Source organism: Eubalaena glacialis, chromosome X (assembly GCF_028564815.1).
Source record: "Eubalaena glacialis isolate mEubGla1 chromosome X, mEubGla1.1.hap2.+ XY, whole genome shotgun sequence".
NCBI lineage: Eukaryota > Metazoa > Chordata > Mammalia > Artiodactyla > Balaenidae > Eubalaena > Eubalaena glacialis.
Genome location: NC_083736.1, coordinates 48337694 through 48363901, shown reverse-complemented (window position 1 = coordinate 48363901; position 26208 = coordinate 48337694). Strand labels below are relative to the sequence as shown.

The 26208-nt window shown below is 38.3% G+C and overlaps 1 protein-coding gene across 6 annotated transcripts in view; it reads left to right on the top strand.

Annotated features, from left to right (window-relative positions):
* Positions 1–26208, top strand: part of FAM120C (family with sequence similarity 120 member C) — a 162820-nt gene that overhangs the window by 30435 nt on the left and 106177 nt on the right. For 3 of the 6 annotated variants that reach the window (XM_061179463.1, XM_061179462.1, XM_061179461.1), the window contains exons 2-9: positions 3471–3717; positions 4971–5053; positions 9525–9653; positions 21369–21471; positions 22040–22116; positions 22562–22842; positions 24217–24490; positions 25119–25290. In XM_061179463.1, coding sequence (XP_061035446.1) covers positions 3471–3717; positions 4971–5053; positions 9525–9653; positions 21369–21471; positions 22040–22116; positions 22562–22842; positions 24217–24490; positions 25119–25290 — 1366 coding nt within the window. Of the gene's footprint in view, positions 1–3470; positions 3718–4970; positions 5054–9524; positions 9654–20764; positions 20941–21368; positions 21472–22039; positions 22117–22561; positions 22843–24216; positions 24491–25118; positions 25291–26208 lie in introns of those variants that run through there. The other 3 variants (XM_061179464.1, XM_061179466.1, XM_061179465.1) reach the window with 3 other exon arrangements.

Sequence of the window (26208 nt, the reverse complement as noted above, 5' to 3'; positions counted from 1 at the left end):
TTCTCATTGTGGTTTTTTGATTGGCATTTCTCTAATAACTAATGATGTTGAACATCTTTTCACGTGCTTATTGGCTAGCTTCACTTTTTAGCTGTGTGACATTGGTCAAGTTCTTCAACCTCTGAGCCTCATTGTTCCATCATCTGTAAAAGGGAGGTAATAATGCATCATGATGTTATTGCAAGGTTAATGGACATGAGGTGTACTTGGAACAGTGCCTGGTATATAGTAGGTACTCAGTTGATACCTAATATTACTTTGCTACTTGAGCTCTAAGTAACCTGCAATCCAGGCAGACTTTTCCCAGTGACTTTTGTACATCAGTTGTTGAAGTCAAATACTGAGATAATGGTGCCCTTTCATTTGCCAGGGCTGCTTTCCTTTTTTACAGCCTCTGTAGGCCTTTCTTTGCTATTCTGTCAACTCCAGCTCTGTGTCCTTTCTAGTGCTGGTTAGGACCATGGAAGATACACACGAGAGGCAGAAGGAATCTATGGCCTTAAAACTTGCAGATGATGGTATTGTCAAATTACTTCCTTGACTGTGTCAGCTGTCTCAGTGCTATAAGATTTAAGAGGAGAGAAATAATGAAAGAATTTATGTAAGAGGTGGTAGCCCTATGGAAAGTATTTGGAACTTTGGGAAAGACAGGCAATATAGCAGTCTAGGCAGGGAAACCAAGTGAGCAAAGAAAAGGAAACAGTAATCTTGGAGAAGGGTAGTTAGGAAATTAGCCTGGTAGGAGTAGGGTGTTGGGGAATTGTGAGGGATTATTTGTGAGATTCTTATTCTATTGTTTTCCATTACTTACCCTAGAATATGTAGTGAAAGAAGTTTTATATCTGGAATCATGAGATTTTTGTTCTAATCTTGGTTCTGCTGCAGATTAGCTAGATAACCATGGCAAGTCATCTATCCTTTCTAGGGGGCTAGTTGCTTAAGCAGTAAAATGAGTAATTGGGCATATGTATATCAAATCACCTTGTTGTACACTTTAAATCTCTTATAATTCTATATGTCAATTATATCTCAATAAAGCTAAAACTTTTTTAAAAATGAGTAATTGGGATAGGTCAATGGTTCTTAATTGGGAGTGTGCATCAGAACCTACTGGAAGCTATTTTGGAATATAGGCATTTGGATCACACTCAGGAAATTGTTTCAACAGATCTGAGGTGAGGCACAGGTTTTTATATTTTGAAAATGCTTTCCAGATGATTGTGATTTATATTCCTAGTGTTATAAGAGCCATTCGATTTGTTAAAGATCACTAGTCCTTGGCTTTCTGGAGTTGAAATCACTTGGATGGTGGCATAATCAGCTTCAGACCAGCTAAAGGTAATGTACTGTAGCAGAAAGAGCATGGACTTTGGTGTCAGTCTGACCTAGGTTCCTGTTTCCCAGCTCTGTAGCCCTAAACATGCCACATCACTTCTCTGAGCCTCAGTTTCCTCATCAGAACAATGGGGCTTATAATGCCCACATGGTCAGGCTGTGATGATGAGAGAGAACATATCACACTTAGCACTATGCCTGGTACAAGGTAGATGGATGCCCAATCAGTGACTGGTATGAGAGGTATATGCTGGAAGAAACTGTCACCAGGGGACAGCATAAAACTGTACTCCTACCCTGACCTATCTGGAGTTAATCGTAACTCTAGACATAAATATGTTGCAGTGCAAAGTAAGGATTTTTGCTTCCTTTGCCTGGATATCAAATAAATACAGACCTTACTTTGCTATCTGCTTACCAGTGTCCCTCCCCCTGTTGTGACTTAATGTGTGACATGGCTATCTACTGTGACTAGACTCTCTTTCCATAGCTTAGAAAAAGCTTAATGTGTTGAAACTCCTGTCAGACTCCAGAAAACTACCATTCCTTTAAAACTTAAATGAAAAAAATTGGTCAGTTGAGTTCAACAAAATTATCAAGGTCTGCAGGCTCTAGAGACAAAAATCCAAACTTTGCTCCTTCCAGCTACGTGACCTAGGGATGTAATGTAAAATGGGGATAATAATAATAGTTATGGCCTCATAAGATTGTTTTGAGTATTAAATGAGTTAATGCATGTAAAGTAATTGGAACCTTGCTTAGCACATAGTACATGTTCAGTATCTGTTAGTAATTATTATTCATATTACTATGCACCAGATCTTATGTGGGAGCCAGGAATACAGAGATTATAAATAAAGTTTCTGCAGTCAAGGAACTTAGTGTGGCAGAACCAGTATGCAGATCATTTCGGTATGCTTTATGTACAGCAATAGACACGTGCACAGGAGGGGCACTTAACAATCTGCCTCTATTACATTAAAAATAGTGCTCACTAGGAAGAAGTTTGGTACAATAGAAAGTGTGCATTCTGGAGTCAGATCAGCTTGGGTTTGAATCCTGTGTATACTACTCATTATGCAACTTTGGGGGCGGCCAACCTCTCGCAGCCTTAGTTTTTCCATTTCTAAAATAGGGTGAAGTTTCTGACTTCTAACTTTTGGAAATGCCCTCCCTATTTGGGTGCCCTGCGGTCTAAGGTGCTCCTAAGAGAGAAAGCAGGGATTTTTTTTTTTAAAGAGATGAACTTAGATTCAGATTCTAGCTATATGTCATTTAACCTTTCTGTGTCTATTTCCACTTGTAAGTTTTTTTAAAAAATTATTATTATTATTATTTTAATTTATTTATTGGCTGCTTTGGGTCTTCGTTGCTGTGCGCGGGCTTTCTCTAGTTGCGGCGAGCAGGTCTACTCTTCGTTGTGGTGCGTGGGCTTCTCATTGCGGTGGCTTCTCTTGTTGTGGAGCACGGGCTCTAGGCGTGCAGGCTTCAGTAGTTGTGGCACGCAGGGTCTAGAGCGCAGGCTCAGTAGTTGTGGCGCACAGGCTCAGTTGCTCCGCGGCATGTGGGATCTTCCCGGACCAGGGCTCGAACCCGGGTCCCCTGCATTGGCAGGCGGATTCTTAACCACTGCACCACCAGGGAAATCCCTCCACTTGTAAGTTTTTTCATCCATATCTACCTTGTCCATGGTTGTTCTGATGATGAGATAATGTATGTAAAGCACATATGGTATATAGATAATGTATGTAAAGCTCATATGGTGCTGAGTAATATATAATAGCTTTATTATCTTTCTAACAAAGTTCTCCTGTTATTGTTTAAAGTAAAAACTTAAATAATATATACCATGTTAATTTCAGCATTCTTTTAAAGAACCTCAGGCCATAGTTTCATGCAAGGAGTCAAAAAAGACTGGACATTTCAATGAACGCATGGATAATGCTGCCTGTGTTTACAGGAATAATCAAGTTCTAGGGTAGGAGAGGCTTTTTTTTTTTAAGAGTATTTTGTTCAGCCTCATATAATCTTAAATTTCAACAAACTATAAAATTCAGTTACTCACCTTCCTGATTTCTAACCAAATACAGGTCAGCTTCTGTTGCATGATGTGTTCTTCTCTTCTTCCCTCCTAGGTCTTTCAGAGCCTTGAAGACCACCATTTGGAAGTGGTGGCTTTTTTCAGGGAAAATGGCTTCCATGGCCTTCTTGCCCATGACTCCGAGTATGCTCTCTACAATATTCCCTCTTACTATAGTTCCCATGCTCTGAAGCTGAGCTGGAATGGGAAGAACCTTACTACCAACCAGTTCCTGATGCAGGAGGTGGCCAAGCAGCTGGGTTTGAAGCGGATGAATTTTCCCATATTTGCTGCATTGCTAGGTAGGTGGTCCAAAGAACAGACTCCAGTGATTGTTAAAGTTTCCTCTTGCAGTGTTAAGAGATGAAGATTAGAGTGATTTAGGTTATCATTGTTGGATTTATCTTCTGAAAGTCTGCATGCCAAACACTGTGCTTTTTGGCTTCTTACTAGAAACTCAGCATGTTTGTCTTATAAATTAATACAGGATATTCCAGAACATTATTTTGGTTCCTATAAAACTTTTTCTTTTGTTACATTCTATAAGTATTTTATGCAGAGTACCATCTTAGGCCAAATATCTTACTAGCCCTAGACAACTTTGGTTTCCCACTCAGAGCATTAGCATTTCTTACCCACTGTCTAAATTTAGGTCAAGAACACAAATCATTCTGTATTTTTTTCTTTTTTTTTCTGTTGTGCTAACATTTTATTATGAAAATTCCCAAAAGTACAGCAAAATTGAAAGAATTTTGCTGTGAAAATCCTATATCTACCACCTCTATTCTGCCATTAACATTTTACTATACTTGCTTTATCATATATCTGTCCATTCTATCCATCATCAATCTTTCTTTTAAAGGAGTATTTCAAAGTAAATTGCAGAGTGTTGATTATGTTTCAAGTTGGTTTTCCAAGTACTGACAGCATGAAGGTTAATATCTTGTCTCAGGTGTGACCTCTGTTTATAATCCCAAAGGATTTGAGCTTGGATAATCTAGTGGAGTCAGCACAAGTTTTGGAATTAGGCCTTGGACAAATCACTGAAGTTACACCTTCCTGGTTTCAGTTTCCTCATCTGTGAAATGGAATAATAATACCTCACAGTGCTATTGATAAGGTTAAATGAAATAAGATATATAAAATGCCCAGCACTTAGTAGGCAGTCAGTAATTGGCGGCTGTTATTATAAAAGGCAGCATGACTGGGTGATAGAAAATAGCATGGACTTTGGAGTCAAACATTCCTAGCTTCTTATCCTGGTGTGGGCACTTATTAGATGTGGCACCTTGGGCAAAGTCACTAGACTTGCTCAAACCTCAGTTTCCTTATCTATAAACTGGAGGTAATAATATTTACACAGTTATTATAAAGATGATACACATGATGCATGTGAAACATAGTAGGTAATCAAACATAGTTACTGTAGTTGTTACATTAAGAATATAGACCTATGTGAATTATTTGATTGTTTTCTCTCCCAGAAGTCCTCTCATGGCCTGGAGGTTCTAAGAAAACATTTGTACAGTCAATAAATGACAAATATACTTTATAGGTAACCACATTCTCCCAGATGAGGACCTGGCCGCTTTTCACTGGAGCCTCTTGGGACCAGAACATCCCCTTGCATCACTTAAGGTAACGTGACCCATTTCCTGCCTGTACATCCATGCCTAGAGGACATCAGGTTTTGATTGGAGTTTTGGTAGAATAAATATCTTTCATTAGGCTTAAAATATTTCAGACACTTACAGACAAAAACTTTATAATTATGATCAATACCCTTAAAAAGGAAAAACTCAGTTTTCTACCTAATGTGTAGGGAAAAATCCAGTTATTCCCTCCTATGTCTTTCTTTCCTGTGTTTCTCCTTTACTCCCATACTACTACTGCACTCACACAGAACACCTCACTTCTGACACTTCTGGTCACTAAACATGTGGGTTTTTTTCCCTGCACCAAACAGTTTTCTGTGACACCAGCTGGGTGTCCTACAATTTAACTCAATTCTAACACTATCTACCTGAAAATAGTGTCAGATCGCACAAGTTAAGGGCTCAGTTCCACAAGACTGCCCCCCCAATTCAGACACCAGTCACAACCCCAGGTTATCACCTGTGCTTCTGACCAACCAACTAACTATAGATTAGAGGTTCCAATGACCCCCTTCTCAAGTTCAATTAATTTGTTAAAGCACCTCATAGAACTCAGGGAAATACTTACTTACATATATCACTTTATTAAAGGATATGATAAAGGATGGAGATGAACAACTAGATGAAGAGATACATAGGGTGAGGTCTGGGAAGATCCCAAGCACAGGAGCCTATGTCCCCATGGAGTTGGGGTACATCACCCTCCTGGTACATGGATGTGTTCACCAACCTGGAAGCTCTCCAAAACCTGTACTTTTGGGATTTTATGGAGGCTTCATCATGTAGGCATGATTGATCATTAACTCCATTTTTAGCCCTTCTCCCTTCTCTAGACAATGGGGGTGGGGCTGAAAACTCCAAGCTTCTAATCATGGCTTGGTCTTACCAGTGACCAGCCCTCATCCAGGAGCCCACCCAGAGTCACCTCATTAGAGGAAGAGATGCTCCTAGTGCTCTTACCACTTAGGAAATTACAAGGGTTTTAGATGCTCTATGCCAGGAACTGGGGGCAGAGAACAATGTATATTTTCTATTATCTCACACCCTTATTATCTTAAGGATTCATACAAACCTATGAAGAAAAATACTAATACCCCAATAAATGAAGTAATGAGCAAAGGACAGAAGCAGACAATTCACAAAAGAGGAAATAGAGTGGCCAATAATATGACTGGGTGTTAAACCTCACTGGTGATCAGAGATGCAAATTAAATGAGCAGTGTGATTTTTTTTTTTAACCTAAGGGTTTAGCAAATATTGAAAAATTAGTCTACCCGCTCCTATTGAGGCTTTGTTGAGACTGGTGCTCTCATACACTTCTGGAGGTAGTGTAAGTTGTTGGTGGTATTATATTTCCCTAGTTCTTTCAGTCTCCTAGACAACTATTTCACACCTTTTCCTCTCTCCTTAAGCCTCTAATGCTCCCTCCTCCCTGCTCACTCTCAGCTCATGACTTGGCTTCCTGTTTCACTGAGAAAATTGAAGCAATGGGAAGATAACTTACACCAGTTCCCACCCTTTCATCTTCTCACCTGCATGCTTTGCCCGCCTTGGATGACCTGTCCATGTTCCTGTCTAGGGCCAACCCCTCTACTCTTATGCTGGATCCATCCCCCATTGCTAACTTTTTTTTTTAATATAAATTTATTTATTTATTTTTGGGTCTTCGTTGCTGTGCACGGGCTTTCTCTAGTTGCGGCAAGCGGGGGCTACTCTTCGTTGTGGTGCGCAGGCTTCTCATTGCGGTGGCTTCTCTTGTTGCGGAGCATGGGCTCTAGGCACGCGGGCTTCAGTAGCTGTGGCACGCGGGCTCAGTAGTTGTGGCTCGTGGGCTCCAGAGCACAGGCTCAGTAGTTGTGGCGCACGGGTTTAGTTGCTCTGCGCATGTGGGATCTTCCCGGACCAGGGCTTGAACCCGTGTCCCCTGCATTGGCAGGTGGATTCTTAACCACTGCACCACCAGGGAAGTCCCCCCCATTGCTAACTTAAGGGCATCAGTTCTCTTCTTCAGCAGTTCTCCCCTCTTTCTCCCACATCAACAGTTTCCCTCTCTTATTGGCTCTTTCCCATCAGATGCATAAGCATGTAACCATCTTAAAAAATAAAACAAAACCTGCTCTTGACTTCACTCCCTCCACCCAAGCTACTGCTCCATATTTCTTCTTCCCTTATAGCAGACTCTTCTAGAGAGTTGTCTAGGCTTGAGCTGTTTACTATCCCCTTTCCGTGTTCTGTCTTCAATTTGCTTTGCTGAAATTGCTCTCAACAAAGTCACCATGACCATGATGTTAATAAATCCAACGGCCAGGTCTCAATTTTCATCTTACTTGACCAGTCAGCAGCATATGACCCAGTTGCTCACTCTCTCTTTCTTAGAACCTGTTCTTCACTTGGCTTTAAGGACACCACTCTCTTGTAGTTTCCTACCTACTTCACTGGCTGCTGCTTCTGTCTCCTTTGCTGCTTCCTGGTCTTGTCTACTCCCTAACTTTGGAGTGTCCCAGAGTTCTATCCTCAGTCCCTTCTCTTTTCTATCCACACGTGCTGCCTTGGTGATTGATCTCATCTAGTCTCGTGACTTTAAATACCATCTGTCCATTGATGAGTCCTAAATGTATGTCTCCAGCTTTGACCTCCCCTTTGAACTCCAGCTTCTAATATCTAATGGCCTACTAAATATCTCAAAGAAACATGTCCAAATGGAAACTCCTGATCTTTCCCCTAAACCTCTTCCTTCCACAGCCTTCACTAATTTTCATTAATGGCAACCTCATCCTTCCAGTTGCTCAGCCTAAAAGCCTTGGAGTCATCCTTGACTTCTCTCTTTCTCATGCTCCATATCTCCCCTTGTCAGCAAATACCATCAGTTCTTCCTTCAGAATATATCCACTTCTCACCATTTTCACAGCTACTACCTTGGTCAAGCCACCATTCTTGCCCGGATTATTATAACACTTTACTAACTGTTTGTCTTCTGCTTGCACTCTTTCTTGCTCCGCCCCGTGGCCCCAAATCTATTCCTAATGCAACAGCCAGAGTCATTTTAAAACCTGACTCCGATCATGTCACTTCTCTTTTCAAAATTCTCCAATGGCTCTTTATGTCACTCACCTAATCTTTACCATGGCCTACAAAGCCCTGTACTGTCTGGCCCTGTGGTACAGCTCTGATCTCATCTTCCCTTTTCTTTTGCTCATAGAACCTTTGCACTTACCATTCCCTCTACTTGGAATGCCTTTACCTCCCACATAGATATTTCCTCAGTCCTATAGGTTCTCTCAAATGTTCTTTTCTCAGAGTGACCTTTCCTGACACCCTATTTAAAATTACATGCCCCGCCCCCCACACAGTTGCATTCCCTACCCCCTTCTCTGCCGAGATTTTCTCCATAGCACTTATCTACATCTAGCACACTATACGTTTTACTTATTCTGTTTGTTTGACTCCACTTACCCCATCCCAACACACCTACACTAGAATTTAAGCTCCCTTGAGGGCAGGGAGTTTTGTCTATCTTGTTCACTGCTGTATCCCTGATGCCTAGGACAGTGCCTGGCACACAGTAGGCAGTAAATATTTGTTGAAGGAAGGAATGATTATTTGGCTAAATAATTTGTATTAAAAGCCTTTAAGAAGTTTATAGCCTTTTACTCAGTAATTACCATTCTAGGAAGCTCGTAATTAAATAATTGGATGGTGGACAACAAATCATACCTACATTTCATCACAGCATTTAAAAAAACCTTTATTTAAAAATATTTCAAGCATCACAAAAGTAGAAAAAATAATATAATAATATAGTTAACCGTCACTATAACATCTTCCAGATCCAGCAGTTATTAAGATGTGGCCACACTTGCTGGTTTTTTTTTGTTGTTGTTGCTGTTACTAATGTATTTTAAAACAAATGCCAGACCTTAAGTCATTTCACTCTCACGTTCTTTGATATGCATCTCTAAAACATATAGACATTTTCTTACATAAGCACAATGCCATTATTACTCCTAACTAAATTAATGATAATTTCTTGGTATCATCTAAATATCTAATCCATTTTTAGATTTTCCTGATTGTCTCACAAAGGCCTTTTTGTGGTTAGTTCAAATCAGGATCCAAACATGGTCCGCACATTACAACATTACCTTTAATAGCAAAAACTTGGAGGCAGCCAAAATGTATCATGATAGAAAACTGATTAATTATGGCAGTGTCATAAAACAGTGGTTATCTTTGTAGTGGGATAATTGCTGCTATGGTTTTGTCTTTCTTTATACTTTTCAATCTTGGTTCCAAGTGTTCTGTACTGAAAATTAGAGGGAAGACTAAAGAAAAGATTTTAACTGTCTCTCAGTGAATTAACTGAATTTGAATTCTGTATCTCACCCCTATCTCACCCTTTTTCTTAGTGACCCATCTTTGATATCAGTGTGCCTGGCTTATCTTCCTTCTTCTAGGTCAGAGCTCATCAGCTGGTTCTTCCTCCCTGTGATGTGGTAATCAAGGCTGTTTCTGAGTATGTTAGTTCCATCAAAGACCCCTCAAACCTGGATGTGGTTGGGAAGGATGTTTTCAAACAGTCTCAGGTGAGCTAGCCTCCCCCTTCCTAAGAATGGACAGTTTTCTTACCTTCACAAATACCACCAGCAGATCTGATCTTTTTTGTGCTGCCTACCTCCTCTCCTCCTAGCTGCTTATCTTCTCTCTGCTTATAGACTGGAGCCCCAAAGTTTCTTTTAGAAAACATCACTAGCCCTGGATTTAAAGGATTCTTTACCTTTTTTCCACTGATTATTAAAGTTATATAAGCTCATCCTAGAAGATTTAGAAAATGTCATTTATGATCTCATTAACCAGAAACAACTTGCTATAGTTATCACTCTGGCATATATCCTTCCCTTTTTTCTTTTTTTGTTTCAGTGTATATTTTAATGTAAAGGAGGTCTTGCTTATTGGAGGATAATGGATACTGAAAAAGACTACTTAAGTAGGTCTACTTAAAACAAGAATCAATGTTTCATCGTTAATAGTGAAAAAGGGGCTCAACTGGGATTTTGTCTTGTGAAATGAAACTAAAAGTTAGGAAAATAAGCTAGTTTTATTTTTAAAAATTTCATTTATATTTATACTCTGGGTTTTTCAGTTTTATTTTTTAAATTAACATACAGTAAAACTCACTTTTGCATCTGTGTGTAGGTAGTTATACGAATTTTTAACACATGTATAGATTTATGTAGCCAACATCTCAATCAGGATCAGAACAGTTGAACCACCCCCAAAATTTCTCATGCTTTCCCTTTGCAATCACATCCAAACTCATCCCTAATCCATGGAAACTACCAGTCTATTCTCTGTCATAGTTATATCTTTTAGAGAATAGCATGTAAACGGAATCATAGAGTATGTAATCTTTTGAGAATGGCATTTTGCATTCAACATAACGCCTTTGAGATTGTTCTAAATTGTTGCATGTTGCATGTATGGATAATTCATTCCTTTTTATTGCCAAGTAGTATACATTGTGTGGGTATACCACAGTTTGTTTATGCATTCACCCTTAGAGGATATTTGGGTTGTTTCCAATTTTTGATGGTTTGAATAGAGCTTCTATAAACATTTCTGTACAGGTTTTTGTATGAACATAAGTTTTCATTTCCCTAATATGAATACCTAGCAATGGGATTTCTGGGTAGTATGGTAAGTATATGTTTAACTGTAACTTTATAAGACTCTGCCAAACCGTTTTCCAGAGTGGCTATTCCATTCCTTACTAGCACTTGTTATTGTTGGTATTGTTATTGTTACTATTAGTCATTCTAACAGCTATGTAGTGGTAGTTCATCATAATTTTAATTTGCATTTCTCAAATGACTAATGATGAACATTTTTTTTCTTGTGCTTATTTACCATCCATATATCCTTTTTGGTGAACGGTGTGTTCATGAACAGTCTTTTGCCCATTTTTTAACTGGGTTGTTTGATTACTTACTGTTGAGTTTCAAGAGTTCTTTATATATTCTGCATACTAGACCTTTTGTCAGATATCTGGTTTGCAAATATTTTCTCCCAGTCTGTAGTTTGTCTTTACATTCTTTTAACAGTGTCTTTTGCAAAGCAAAAGTTTTCAATTTTTATCAATTTTTAACTTTTATGGATCATGCTTTTGGTGTCATGTCTAAGAACTCTTTGCCTAACTGCTGGCACAACAATATTGTCCTGTTTTCTTCTAAGAATTATATAGTTTTACATTTTACATTTAGAACAAATCATCCATTTTGAGTTCATATTTTTAGAAGTGTGAGGTGTTTTGTTTTGTTTTTGCATGTGGATGTTCAATTGTTTCAACAAAGTTTGGTGAAAAGACTCTTCTTTCTCCATTGAATTGCCTTTGTCAAAAATCAGTTGTCTGTATTTGTGTGGATGTATTTCTGGACTGTATTCTGTTCAGTTGTCCTATGTATCTATCTCTTTTGAAATAGCACACTGTTTTGAATCCTGTAGCTCTATGGTAAGTCTTAAGATTGGGTAGTGATTCCTCTAATTTTATTCTTCTTTTTCAAAATTATTTTGTCTATTTAAGTTCATTTTTCTTTCCATATACATTTTAGAATAATACTGTCTAGATCTACAAAAAATCCTGGTGGGTTTTAATTGGAATTCCTTTAAATATATACATGAATTTGTTGAGTCTTCAGATCCATGAATATGATATGCCTCTGCATTTATTTAGGTTGTCTTTGATTTAGTTCATCAGTGCTTTATAGTTTTCAGCTTATGTCTTATACATTGTTTTATATTTATACTTAAGTATTTCATATTGTAGGCACCTATTATAAAGGATATTGTTTTGTTTATTTCAGTTTCTAATTGTTCATTGCTAGTATATAGAAATATGATTGATTTTTGTTTGTTGACCTTGTATGCTGCAACCTTTCTAAACTCACTAGGAGCTTTTCGGTAGGTTTCTTGGTATTTTCTGTATAAGTGATCAGGTTGTCAGTGAATAGGGACAATTTTAGTTCTTTCTTTTCCAGTCTGTATGCCCTTTTTTTTTCTTGACTTACTCCACTATCTAGGATTTCTAAACAGTGTTGAATAGGACTACTGAGAGAGGATATCCTTGTCTTGTTCCTGATATTTGGGGAAAGCATTCAGTCAGCATTAAGTATAATTATAGGTTTTGTAGATGCATGTTATTAGGTTGAGGAAGATCTCTTCTATTCCTAGTTTACTGAAAGTTCTTATCATTAATGGATGCTGTATTTTGTCAAATGTATTTTTGTATGTCTATTGATAGGATCATGTGCTTTTTCTTCTTTAGTCCATTGATTTTTGAATATTGAGCCATCCTTGCATTCCCAAGATATGGTAAAAATGTATTATTCTTTTTTTACATTGTTGGATATAAATTACTAGTATTTCATTGAGTATTTTTACATGTATTTTCATGAGGAATATTGGACTGTAGTTTTTATGTGTGTGTGTTTTCTTTGTTTGATTTTGATATCAGGGTAATGCAGGACTCATAAAATGTATTGGCAAATATTCCTTACTCTTCCATTTCTTGGAAGAGATTGTGTAGAATTGGTGTTTTTCTTCTTTAATTGTTTGGTAGAATTTTCCAGTGATGTATCAGGCATGGATTTCTTTGAATTTATCTTCTTTAGAGTTTGCTGAGCTTCTTTAATTTCTAAGTATATCTTTCACTAAATTTGAGAAGTTTTCAGCTATTATTCTTCAAACAGATTTTCTGTTCCACATTCTCCTTTCCTCCTGTGACTACAATGGCACCAGTGTTTGACCTTTTGTTATTACCCCATAGATACTTGAGACTCTGTTTTTTAAAAAATTATTTTCCTCTCTGTTTTTCACACTGGATCATTTCTATGGATTCATCATTAACTTTGTTGATTCTTTCCTTGGCCATCTCTTTTCTTTTTCTTTTTTAAAAAAATTTTTTCATAACCTAGGGGTAAGACGGGAATAAAGACACAGACCTACTAGAGAATGGACTTGAGGATATGGGGAGGGGGAAGGGTAAGCTGTGACAAAGTGAGAGAGTGGCTTGGACATATATACACTACCAAACGTAAAATAGATAGCTAGTGGGAAGCAGCCGCATAGCACAGGGAGATCAGCTCGGTAGTTTGTGACCACCTAGAGGGGTGGGATAGGGAGGGTGGGAGGGAGGGAGACGCAAGAGGGAAGAGATATGGGAACATATGTATGTGTATAACTGATTCACTTTGTTATAAAGCAGAAACTAACACACCATTGTAAAGCAATTATACTCCAATAAAGATGTTAAAAAAATTTTTTTTATTGGAGTATAGTTGCTTTACAATGGTGTGTTAGTTTCAGGTGTACAGCAAAGTGAATCAGTTATACATATACATATATCCACACTTTTTTAGATTCTTTTCCCATATAGGCCATTACAGAGTATTGAGTAGAGTTCCCTGTGCTATACAGTAGGTCCTTATTAGTTATCTATTTTATATATAGTAGTGTGTATATGTCAGTCCCAATCTCCTAATTTATCCCTCCATGCCTTTCACCTTTGGTAACCATAAGTTTTTCTACATCTGTGACTTGGTTTCTGTTTTTTAAATAAGTTCATTTGTACCATTTTTTTAGATTCCATGTGTAAACAATATCATATGATATTTGTCTTTCTCTGTCTTACTTCCCTTAGTATGATAATCTCTAGGTCCATCCATGTTGCTGCAAATGGCATTATTTCATTCTTTTTTATGGCTGAGTAATATTCCATTGAATATATGTACCACATCTTCTTTATCCATTCCTCTGTCGATGGACATTTAGGATGCTTCCATGCCTTAGCTATTGTAAATAGTGCGGCAGTGAACATTGGGGTGCATGTATCTTTTTGAATTATGGTTTTCTCTGGATATATGCCCAGGAGTGGGATTACTGGATCATATGGTAATTCTATTTTTAGTTTTTTAAGGAATCTCCATACTGTTCTCCATAATGGTTGCACCAATTTACATCCCCACCAACAGTGTAGGAGGGTTCCTTTTCCTCCACACCCTCTCCAGCATTTATTATTTGTAGATTTTTTGATGATGGCCATTCTGACCAGTGTGAGGTGATACCTCATTGTAGTTTTGATTTGCATTTCTCTGATAATTAGTGATGTTGAGCATCTTTTCACGTGCTTTTTGGCCATCTGTATGTCTTCTTTGGAGAAATGTCTATTTAGATCTTCCACCCATTTTTTGACTGGGTGTTTGTTTTTTGATATTGAGCTGCATGTGCTGCTTGTATTGGGTTGGCAAAAAGTTCACTCAGGTTTTTCTGTAACATCTTACGGAAAAACCTGAGTGAACTTTTTGCCAGCACAGTATACTTTGGAGATTAATCCCTTGTTGGTCGCTTCTTTTGCAAATATTTTCTCCCACTCTGTGGGTTGTTTTTTGTTTTGTTTATGGTTTCCTTTGCTGTGCAAAAGCTTTTAAGTTTCATTAGGTCCCATTTGTTTATTTTGGTTTTTATTTTCATTACTTCAGGAGGTGGATCAAAAAAGATGGCTGCAATTTATGTCAGAGAGTGTTCTGCCTGTGTTTTCCTCTAAGAGTTTTTTAGTATCCTGTCTTACATTTAGGTCTTTAATCCATTTTGAGTTTATTTTTGTGTATGGTGTTAGGGAGTGTTCTAATTTCATTCTTTTACATGCAGCTGTCCAGTTTTCCCAGCACCACTTATTGAAGTTGGTCATCTCTTTTCTGCTGTAGAACCCATCCAATGAGTTTTTTTTTAAATTCTGAGTATTGTATTTTATTTATTTATTTATTTATTTTTGAGGTTATTTCTTTTTTTAATTTTTTTTAATATTTATTTATTTTATTTTTGGCTGTGTTGGGTCTTAGTTGTGGTGCGCGGGCTTCTCTCTAGTTTTGGTGTGCAGGCTCAATAGTTGCGGCGCGTGGGCTTAGCTGCCCCACAGCATGTGTGGGATCTTAGTTCCCCAACCAGGGATTGAACCCATGTCCCCTTAACCACTGGACCACCAGGGAAGTCCCTGAGGTTGTTTCTTTTTTTGTTGTTTTGTTTTGTTTTTTAATTTTTATTTTATAGTGGAGTATAGATTTTTTTGTTTTTAACTCTTTATTTTATATTGGAGTATAGGTGATTAACAATGTTGCATTAGTTTCAGGTGTACAGTAAAATGATTCAATTATACATATACATGTAGCTATTCTTTTTCAAATTCTTTTCCCATTTAGGTTGTTACATAACATTGAGCAGAGTTCCCTGTGCTATACAGTAAGAGTATTGTATTTTAAATTCTAAAGTTTCCATTTGGTTCTTCTTTATGTATTATCTTTCTTTGCTGAGATTTTCTTTTTTTTTTTGAGTTTTAAATTATTTATTCTTATTTTAAACCTACTCAAAGAATGTTTTTCTCTGGGTAAAAGAGAAACAGTGAGGATAAACACAAGCAAAGTTTTGTTCTTAGCAATTACAGAATTTAAACAGTGGAATGACAGTCTTTTTCAGGGTCCTGACATTTAGGTCGAATTGATTTTGATTTTATGTCTGCTAAATATCACCTACTACGTATACATTTTTTTAAAGTTGAGTTGAGAATTAAAGTGAATAGAGAAAAAGTGTGATCTAGGGGAAAGGTCCTAAGGTCTACTTATTTTTGCTGAGATTTTCTATCTTTCTGTTTCAAAAGTGTTTCTCCTACCTTCAGGCATTTTTATAAAGCTGCATAATGTATTTGTCAGATAAGTTCAACATGTGTGTCATCTCCGTGTTGGCATATATTGATTATTTCCATGCAATTTAAGATTTTCCTGGTTATGCCCAGGCCAAGTAAATTTGGATTGGACATTTTGAATATTATGTTTTGAGGTTCTTAGTCTTATTTCAATACAGTGGGGAATGTTGGCAGTTTTGTTTTAAGAGGCAATTGACCCATTTAAGTTCAGACCACAAGTTCTCACCATCCTACTGTGGGCCTTGGTTTCAATGTCAGTGCAATTTTCAAAGCCTTTGCAAACCTATTTGGATCAGTCCAATGAACGCCACCCAGTTGCCAGTCTGGGACTTGGGCAGTGGTTTATCTGTTCAGTTCTCAGAGTCTGTGGTCTGCTGTTTTAAGTGTCAGATCCACAGATGTGCTGCTCTCTCTTTGCAATCCCTTCAGTACTTCCCGGTTCATTGGGCCACCCTTTTTCAGCGTCTAGGGCCAAGCAGCAGGAGGACAGAGAAAAAGCATTGAAGGCTCACTCCACCCTATTGAGACCACTGCTTCTCTGATCAGAGAGGAAGTTTCCTCATTCAGAGATTTAGCTTCCCGCTGTTCCCCTATTGCCACTGCTGCCACCACAGGTTTGCTTCAGGCTGGCACACATGAGAACAGAAAAAAGAAAAAGAAAAATGGGGGTATTTCCACACATTTTCTTGAGTTTTCAGAGACCCCTTTCCCACTCTTCAAGCCAGAACTGGACTAGGGTTTCTCCTGGAGCTCTCTCCACATTGGTGGACGCTTCCAGATTTCAGGCTGCATTGTGTCCACACCAGGGGACATTGGAGAAAAAAGAAATGCTAAACTCACCCTTGGTTTGGTGGTACTTTGAATTCTGGTCTTCTTCCCAGAGTCTTCAAATAGTGGCTCCTGGTTTCTGTAACTACCTTCAGTGGGAACAAAGTGGAGGGCACTTACCCCATCTTATCCAGAATGGAAACTTCTCTGTAGATGTTTTTAAATGAATAAAGAATGAAATCAGTGTTTGATTTTGGGGGCATAAGTTTTCCTAACAAAATTTTGTGATAGCACTGTCTAGCACCCACTAGTTCACATTTAACTTTCTGGCACAATCATAAAGAGTGTTTTGTTTTGTTTTGTTTTTAAATAAAAAGTATACTTGGGCTTTATTTTCCCAAAAGGCTTACATTCTGTTGATATTCAAATCATTCTCTTTTCAAGTGTCTTGCCTGCCATCATCTTTCATAATTCTCTCTTCCACCATTGATGAACACTAACTGCAACAGATCCTCATTGATCCGTGGCTTCTACTATGATGTGAGCAGTCCTCCATCATGTCCCTTGACTATAGGAAATCCTGACCTTTATGACAGATTTGGTCATTCACTTTGTTACTTTGCATTGCACTCTCAGCTGTTTTCATGAGATGATTAGGAAGAGATTGACTCACAAAAAGAGAAATTGACATGTTGGGCAGGGACAAAATTATGTCAAAAATTGGACATAATTGTTTGAAAAAGGGTTTCAAATCTAAAGAATGTTTGCAAATTACTGACTTACAGACTGACATGTGAATAACATTCCATTGCATCAAGGTTCCATTATATATTCATTATTATTTCCCTATTATATTTAATAACACATAATAATAACTAAAAACAATCTCCTAAGACATACAAGCCATACACAGACATACAAGCCATACAAGACATACAAGCCATACACAGAATCTTCCTTAATATCTCTACCTCTGTACCCACTCCTAGTGTTAAGTAGGGGATACTGTTTAGATGGAGAATAAATTTTCCTTCCAATTTTTTATTGTGGTAAAATACACGTAAAATTTACCATCTTAACCATTATAAATATACAGTTCAGTGGTATTAATTACATTCATAATATTGTGCAACCATCACCACCATTCATCCCCATAACTCTTTTTATCTTGTAAAACTGAAACTCTGTACCCATTAAATGATAACTCCCCATTCTCTCCTCCCTCCCAGCTCCTGGCAACCACCATTCTACTTTTGGCCTCTGATTTTGACTACTTTACGTACTTCATATAAGTGGAATTATATAATATATATTTTTGCAACAGGCTTATTTCACTTAGCATAATGTCCTCAAGGTTCTAACATGTTGTAGCATGTATCAGAATTTCCTTCTTTTTTGAGACTGAATAATATTCCATTGTATATAAATGGAGGAAAAGTTTTGTAAGTGCTCAATTGAGTGGTGAATATTTTTAATGTTATAGCTTTTGCTTTCCTTTGTAGATTCATGAGTTTTGGAACTTGGATAATGACTATTCTTAAAAACAAGAATCCACTTTTCACTAAACAAAATAAAACAAAATTTTTTAATAGAGACTTTGCTTCTAATTCCACCCTAAATATTTCCTAGTCCTCTTTATATGTATGTTTTGATGTGGTAGTCATCTCAGTGTAGTCATTTTTAGCCTGCTTTTTTCACTTAACATTATGTTTTAAACCATTTTTCATTGTTGTATAATTTTCACAAACATTTTTAACAGTTATGGAATTATGAGAGCTCTTTTAACAAACATACAAAAACTGCTAGGTAATAGTGTCAAAGTATGGGGTTCTACTCTGCTACTTCTGGCCTCTGTGGATCTTTAAAAGAAAAGGGCAGGACTTAATTAAATATGATCATATATAAAATACTGAATGAACTTCTATAGATAAGGTCCCATGTTAGACAGTAGGATATAAATGTGAATAAACCATTCTTTGTCCTCACAGAACTTGAGGTTAAATGGGGAGGTAAAAGCAAATAAATAAGTACAACAAAGAAACAAAACACAATAAAGTTTTCACAGAAGGAAAGATTTCACAGAATTGGTGCCTCTTGAAGGAAGAGTAAATGTTTGCCTTTCAGGGCACAGAACAGAGTGGTACACTGAGGGAAGTACACATAATTCAGTATTTCAGGGGATTGGGCCATAGATCTATACTCACTGACATATAATAGTTTAGAAGACATACTGTTAAGTGCAAAAAGCAATTTGAAAAACAATATGATAAGATTCCACTTATGTGAAAAAAGCAAAACCATATTGGTGTACATATATATGTGTGTGTATAAACACAGCAAAAGTTATGACAGGACATATACCAAACTGGTAACAGTGGTCACTTTTGGGGAGGGGAGTGGGTACAGAGGTAGAGATATTAAGGAAGATTCTGTGTATGGCTTGTATGTCTTAGGAGATTGTTTTTAGTTATTATTATGTGTTATTAAATATAATAGGGAAATAATAATGAATATATAATGGAACCTTGATGCAATGGAATGTTATTCACATGTCAGTCTGTAAGTCAGTAATTTGCAAACATTCTTTAGATTTGAAACCCTTTTTCAAACAATTATGTCCAATTTTTGAAAAAGGAGAGTGATATTTTGTTTCTAAGTGAGGCTGGAGGACCTGGAGATCTTGATATCTGTATTTGTGTGCCTGCATGCATGCAAGTAAAGAGATCTGGAATGCTGTGTAGATCTTAGAGTGTTAACAATTACAAACTCTGAGAGATAAGATTATAACTGTTTAAATTTTTTCTTTTTTATTATATCTTTTAATTTTCCTATAAAATTAAGTGTTATAGTTAGGAGATGATTTTTTGTAGAAAATATTCAACACTGGGGCTATAGGGTGAATTGGGCACTCTCATGCACTGATGATGAGAGTATAACTTGAGACATCTGCTTTAGAAAGAGATTTAGTATCATGTGTCAAGAGTCTATGAAAATGACCATATCCTTTGACCTAGTAATTCCACTTCTAAGAATATGCCCTATGAAATAACCCAAGAAACTTATGTAAAAATATGCTCATCAGAGCACTATTTATAATGAGAAATTAGAAATGACTTTAATATCTTATATTCTATTTGATGAAATATTATGAAGGTCATAAATTATATTCAAGAGGATTTAAAAATTACATTGGAAAAAGCTTGATAAGGAAAAGCCCCTTCTCAATCAGCCCCAACCCCGCAGAGGTAAACGGTATTTTCTATCACCATAGATAAGTTTCGCTTCTACTTGAACTTTATATGTACTCTTTTGTGTGTCTCTTCTTTCATTCATTATTATGTCTGAGATTAGTCCATGTTGTTGCATATATCAGTCCTTTGTTCTTTATTACTGCACAGTTTTTTATCATATGAATATACCATAATTTATCCATTCTTCTGTTGCTATACATTTGAGTTATTTCCAGTTTGGAGCTATTAAATAAAGCTGTTGTTAGTATTCTTGTTCATATTTTTTGGTGGACATATGTACTCATTTCTCCTGGATAAATACTTAGGAGTAGGATTGCTGTGCCATATGGCAAATATATGTTTAACATTATAAGAAACTGCCAAACTGTTTTCTCAACTCTACCAATGTACAGTCTTACAAGCAGTGTATTGGGATTCCAGTCACTCCATATCCTTGCCAGTGCTAGATATTTATAGTCTTTAATTTTAGCCATTCTGGTGGATATATAGTGATTTCACATTGTGGATTTTGTATATATTTAAGTGGTTCTGGTTGTAATATTCATACCTTTTGAACCAATAATTCCACTTTGGGGACATTTTCATATGGACATAATCTGGAATCCAGAAAAACTTATACGTACATATATGTTCTTTTCTGTGTAAGTTATAATAGCCAAATGTGAGAAATAACCTAAATGTCAGGTATTAGAGAAGTAGTTAAATAATTTATGATATATGTATAATGATAAAATATTCAGCCATTCAAAATTATCATGTAGTGTAATAAAAGCAAGATATGAAATTGTACACCGAGTATGGTATCAACTATAGAAAAAATATGTGTATTAAAGTAGACTAGCTATACTTCAACAAAAAAATGTATTTTAAAAATTAGTGGAGGGCTTCCCTGGTGGTGCAGTGGTTAAGAATCCGCCTGCCAATGCAGGGGACACGGGTTCGAGCCTCTTCCGGGAAGATCCCACATGTTGCGGAGCAAGTAAGCCCGCGCGCCACAACTACTGAGCCCACGTGCCACAACTACTGAAGCCCGTGCTTCTACAGCCTGTGCTCCGCACAAGAGAAGCCACCACAGTGAGAAGCCTGTGCACCACAACAAAGAGTAGCCCCTGCTCGCCGCAACTAGAGAAAGCCTGCACGCAGCAATGAAGACCCAACACAGCCAAAAAAAAAAAAAAAAAATTAGTGGAAGGAAGCACACCAAAATATCTTTGGGTGATGGTACTGTGTAGTTTTTTTCTCCTATCTTTATGTATTTTTTCTAATGATCATGTGACCATTTTAGAATAGCACAAAATGTAAGTAAACTTTATTTATTTATTTTTAAACTTAATTTTTTTAAGTATTCCAGCTTTTATGTTCTATAATGCTCTCTCCCTACCTAATCTTTTCTGCAGCATGAAAAATTGCTCCCTTGGGTTTCTTTAAACATTTGATTTCTGCTACTGTTTTGACTCTCAAATTATAAATTGCATGACAAAGACACTCTCATGTTATTTCTTCTTCTGAACATTTGATGTTCCAACATCCAGTCCAGGACAGAAGATAAAATAGAACGATTCAAGAAAGCAGTTGAGTACTATTCAGTCACAACCAAACTCTCTTCGCTGCCAGTGGGTCCCTCCTCCTTTCTAGGTAAGGCTTCCATTTGACCCCGAGCTGCTCTGTCTATAGAGGAAACTGAGTTAGTCCCTCAGGAACTCCTGGGACAGAGTGGAATCACTTATTTGTATTGCACCCTCCTAGAAGTCATTCCTATTTGATAGACATCCTTTTGATTTCCATGTAATAAGAGAGGTGACATGAAACAGGGCCCTCGTTTCTTGAATTTATAGATGGGATCCAATGCGATTTCCTTAGCTTGGGCTTCTTCTGGTGCTAATCTCCGTTGTGGCCTGGTATATGTAAAATTGCCCTGTCTGTGGGGTCAGGCCTGAGTTTGAATTCTACCTCTGCTATGTACTAACTGTGTGATCTTTGCAAGTCACATCTGTATGAAATGTGGCTCAGGATACCTCCTTAATAGGGTTGTTATCAGAAGAAATAATTTATGTAAGGTTTTTGGCATGGCGCATAGTAGCTGTTCAATAAATTGTTAACTTATTTATTAATAATAATTTCTCAGGTGATTTGAGGTTAGCAGAATATAACAGGGTACAATTATTAGGATTGACTAAAGGATAGCCCTTTCTCTTTGCTTCAGGTTTTCGGAATAATCGACTTGGAAATCCTCCCATTCCACGAAATCAAATGGGCACTATCTCTGCTGGAAAGCCAATGGTAAATATCTTTTAAGAAGCTTGACACCATTTGATAGCATTAGACTTGGATTGCTTCCCGATTTTTGTAATCTGAGTTAAGGAGTTAGGGTGATTCAGTATTATCAGAATGTCAGTATTATCAGAATGTCATGTTCTCAACTTGAGGCTGGCAGACTCTGTAAAGAAAACATCCAAATCAGTAACCACTAGGGCATTGTGAAGGTAAATTAGATAATGTTGGAAGAATGGTTCTAGGAGACATATATTGGTCCATTGTCCTGCCTTTGGAGGATTCTGTCCATACATCACTGTTAGAATTATTTCTTGTTATTCTCAGTAGGTTCTTTGTATCCAAACAATTCCAGCTACTGGCATCATCCACTATGTCACAACTTCTGGGGAAACCATCTTGGAGCCTGGTAAAATGTTAAATAAAGAGCTTTTCTGTCTGTTTTGTCCTTTAGTTTTCTCACCACGTGCCCCAGAAAATGAAATATCCACCACCATTCCCAGTGGGACCCAACTCCTCTCTTCTCTTCTCCCCCCATGCTTTGGGGGAATCCCATGCTTTTTCTGAGGATCCCATGCTGCAGGACAGCCCCTTTGCCAGTTGGGCTGTCTCTTATGATTCCTCTGCATCCCAGTTTCCCAATTACCTGACTTCCAAAGCCTCACCTCCTTTGGGACCAGACTCTTCCCACTCCTCTTCCTCTGATGCTGATGAGCCAAATGGAGCCAGCTCTGAGTAAGTATCTGTACAGGCACCCCAGGGAACAGAATTCTGAAGCATCTGTATTCTTTTGCGGTAACCTAGGTAGGGAATGTGGGAAAGTGTATGTTCCTGGCTTTTCTCTGTGACTCTTTGCTCTTAAGTGAAGTGGGAAAATTCTCTCTATGCTTGGCTACTTCATGCTCATCTGGGCCCTGTACAGGTGGTAATTTTCAGATACCCAGGCCACTGAGGTAGAAGGCAGCATAGCAGCTGGTTAGGGAAGCCCTGGTAGTGGTGTGCTATGTATCATGTCTGTCATCTCTCAATTTGTGAAGGGGAGTAGGTTGAATGGAAAAAAATTGAAAGACTTTATAGAGTTGAGGTATTGGAACAGTTGAGTATGCAGTTATATTGCTTGGTAACTAAGACAGGGTTCTAAGGATTAAAACAGTGAGATTTTATATAAGCTCATTTGTTCTTAGATTATTCCTCCAAGCAGATTATTCCTGGGAGACAGAGCTGCTTTGAGGGTTTTTTGGGTTTTTGTTTGTTTGTTTGTTTTTATATTTATTTATTTATTCATTTATTTTGGCTGTGCTGGGTCTTAGTCGCAGCATGCGAGCTTCTTAGTTGCAGCATGCGGACTCTTAGTTGCAGCATGCGTGCGGGATCTAGTTCCCCAACCAGGGACTGAATCTGGGCCCCCGGTATTGAGAGCATGGAATCTTACTCACTGGACAACCAGGGAAGTTCCTGAGGTTTTAAATTGTAGTTATTTCCTTAGAACATGAGCGGACTCTGAACATGGCCTCTTATAAGGTATAAAGGATTCAGAATGGTTCCCATGACTTTTTTTTAAATTTTTGGCTCTCATGGGTCTTTGTTGCTGTGCACGGGCTTTCTCTAGTTGTGGCGAGCGGGGGCTACTCTTTGTTGCGGTGCGCGGGCTTCTCATTGCGGTGGCTTCTCTTGTTGCAGAGCGCAGGCTCTAGGCACGCGGGCTTCAGTAGCTGTGGTGCGTGAGCTCAGTAGTTGTGGCTCACGGGCTCTAGAGCACAGGCTCAGTAGTTGTGGCACACGGGCTTAGTTGCTCCGCAGCATGTGGGATCTTCCCGGACCAGGGCTTGAACCCGTGTCCCCTGCATTGGCAGGCGGATTCTTAACCACTGCGCCACCAGGGAAGCCCGGTTCCCATGACTTTTGATTGCTTTGGTTTATATCAGATGAAAGAAGCCAGGAGAATAGTGATGGCCACTGAGAGGAAAGGTATCAGGTCCAGTGATAACCCAGTATCCTGGCTTCCAGAGGGTTTGTTAAGATTCCTTGGAATCAGAACAGACATCTTGAGTTGGAATGTCTTTATCAACCCCCTTTCTCTCTTCTACACTATCTTTTAAAACCTTTTAGTCACATCACAGAAACACTTCAGCAGCAGCCTGGATGGGAGGATCCAAATGGTGACAGAGGGTCTTGGGTACAGCCCATCGATGCTGGAGTTTCAGATGCCAGCCTGGGTGATGGTGAGCCCCACATCCCATCTCTGCTGTCTATGTCTACGAGGAACCATATGGACATCACCATTCCGCCCTTACCTCCAGTAGCTCCAGAAGTCTTGCGGGTTGCTGAACACAGACATCGAAGGGGTCTTATGTACCCATATATCTACCATGTCCTCACTAAGGTGAGAGAACACATCAACACCTACCTCCCTGCTCTTAACACTGTACTTCACACTTCCTAGGACTGTAAGTTACCAGAGAAAATTCTGATGATTGTATCTGAAAGGAGATCAAGTGTGCTGGGTCCCCTCATTGTATCAAGGGTCTCTAGTGAGGTGAGACCAGCAAAAGATGGGACTGTGCAGTAAATGAGGCCTAGAAGAGAAGTGTAATTGTGAGATTTTGAAGAAGATAATGCACCATGTTTGTGGACTCTGGTCTAGGGATGGACACACTTTAAGAAGAGGCATTATGCCCTTGTTCTTTACCTCTCCGTCTACTTCTCCAGAGCTATTCCCTTCCTCCAGTCTTACCATACAAACCTGTCCCTCAGCAAAATGTCTAAGATGAATTTTCTCCATTTAGTCAGCTGTAGTTAGTCATAGCAGAGACTTTAAAAATGGAATTTAGCTTTTAAGCTGCCTATGGTCAGCTCGGCTTGTTACAACTTCTTTTTAGTGTGAAATTCTGTCTAAATACAAGTAGAAAATTTAATAGCTAGGCTACAGTTCATTGCTGGTTCTTGTCAGCTCAATTCCAAACCTTGAGGTAACTAATTTTCTCCTTTCTCCTGTACCATTTTCTCATTAGGGTGAGATTAAGATCCCTGTATGTATTGAGGATGAGTGTAACATGGAGCTGCCTCCAGCTGCTCTCCTGTTCCGGTCAGCTCGTCAATATGTATATGGGGTCCTTTTCAGTCTGGCAGAGACACAGAGGAAAATGGAACGCCTGGCCATACGGCGGCGGTTGCCTGTAGAAGGTACGTGTGGTTCTAGCTTTGACAGTTCTCTCAATGCTTTGACTCAGGGCAAAAATGTCTATGCAAGTACATCATACTTTTGGCTATGGAATAGTCTTTAAGAAAGTGCATAATTCACCAGAACATATACTGGTATGGGAAATGCATTAACTTAAGCCCAAATTCTTTAAACTTTAGGCATTCAGAGTGACTCTTACTTATAAGAGCCATGCTGGACTTTGGGAATGTAGAAGTGTATCTGACACAGTCTCTCCTCCTCAGTGAGGTTTTTGTTTTGGGATTTGATCCTGTAGGTAATTGGAGCCATTGAGATGTTTTAAGCTGCAGAGTGATATGGTCAAATTAGCATGTTCAAAAGAACCAACTAGATTTCTGCTTCTGGGAAGATGGAATAGATATACTTTTCCCTATTCCTCCTGCTAAATAAAACTAAAAGCTCAGGATATTATATATAAAACAAGCACAAGATACTCTAGAAGGTGAACAGAAGTGACAGATTTGCTAAGGGCCTTGGGATCCAAGGAATGCTGCAGTAGTGAGTTCCCTGGGTTTGCTTTGTGCCTTGTATATCCCAGACTGTGTGCAGGACAAGCTGGCAGCCCAGAAACACCGACAGGTGCAGACCAAGAAAAGCCTGCTCCCTCTAGCCAAAGTACGCAGAAGGAACAACCTAGTAATACAGAAATCTTTTAGATAATAACTACTCTATTTCAGCCAAACACTAGAGAAAAACTGTAGCCCACTCTTACCCCTACCAGCAAAGGCCAAATGAAGAACCTAGACTTCTACCATTGCCAGACTGTAAGAAGGTATGCCACCTGCTCCTGCTGTGGAAGTGTCAGACAAGGGCACATGGGGAGTTAGGACTTCTACTCCCACTTGGCAGTAACGAGACAGCATCCTCCTTCACCCACCAGA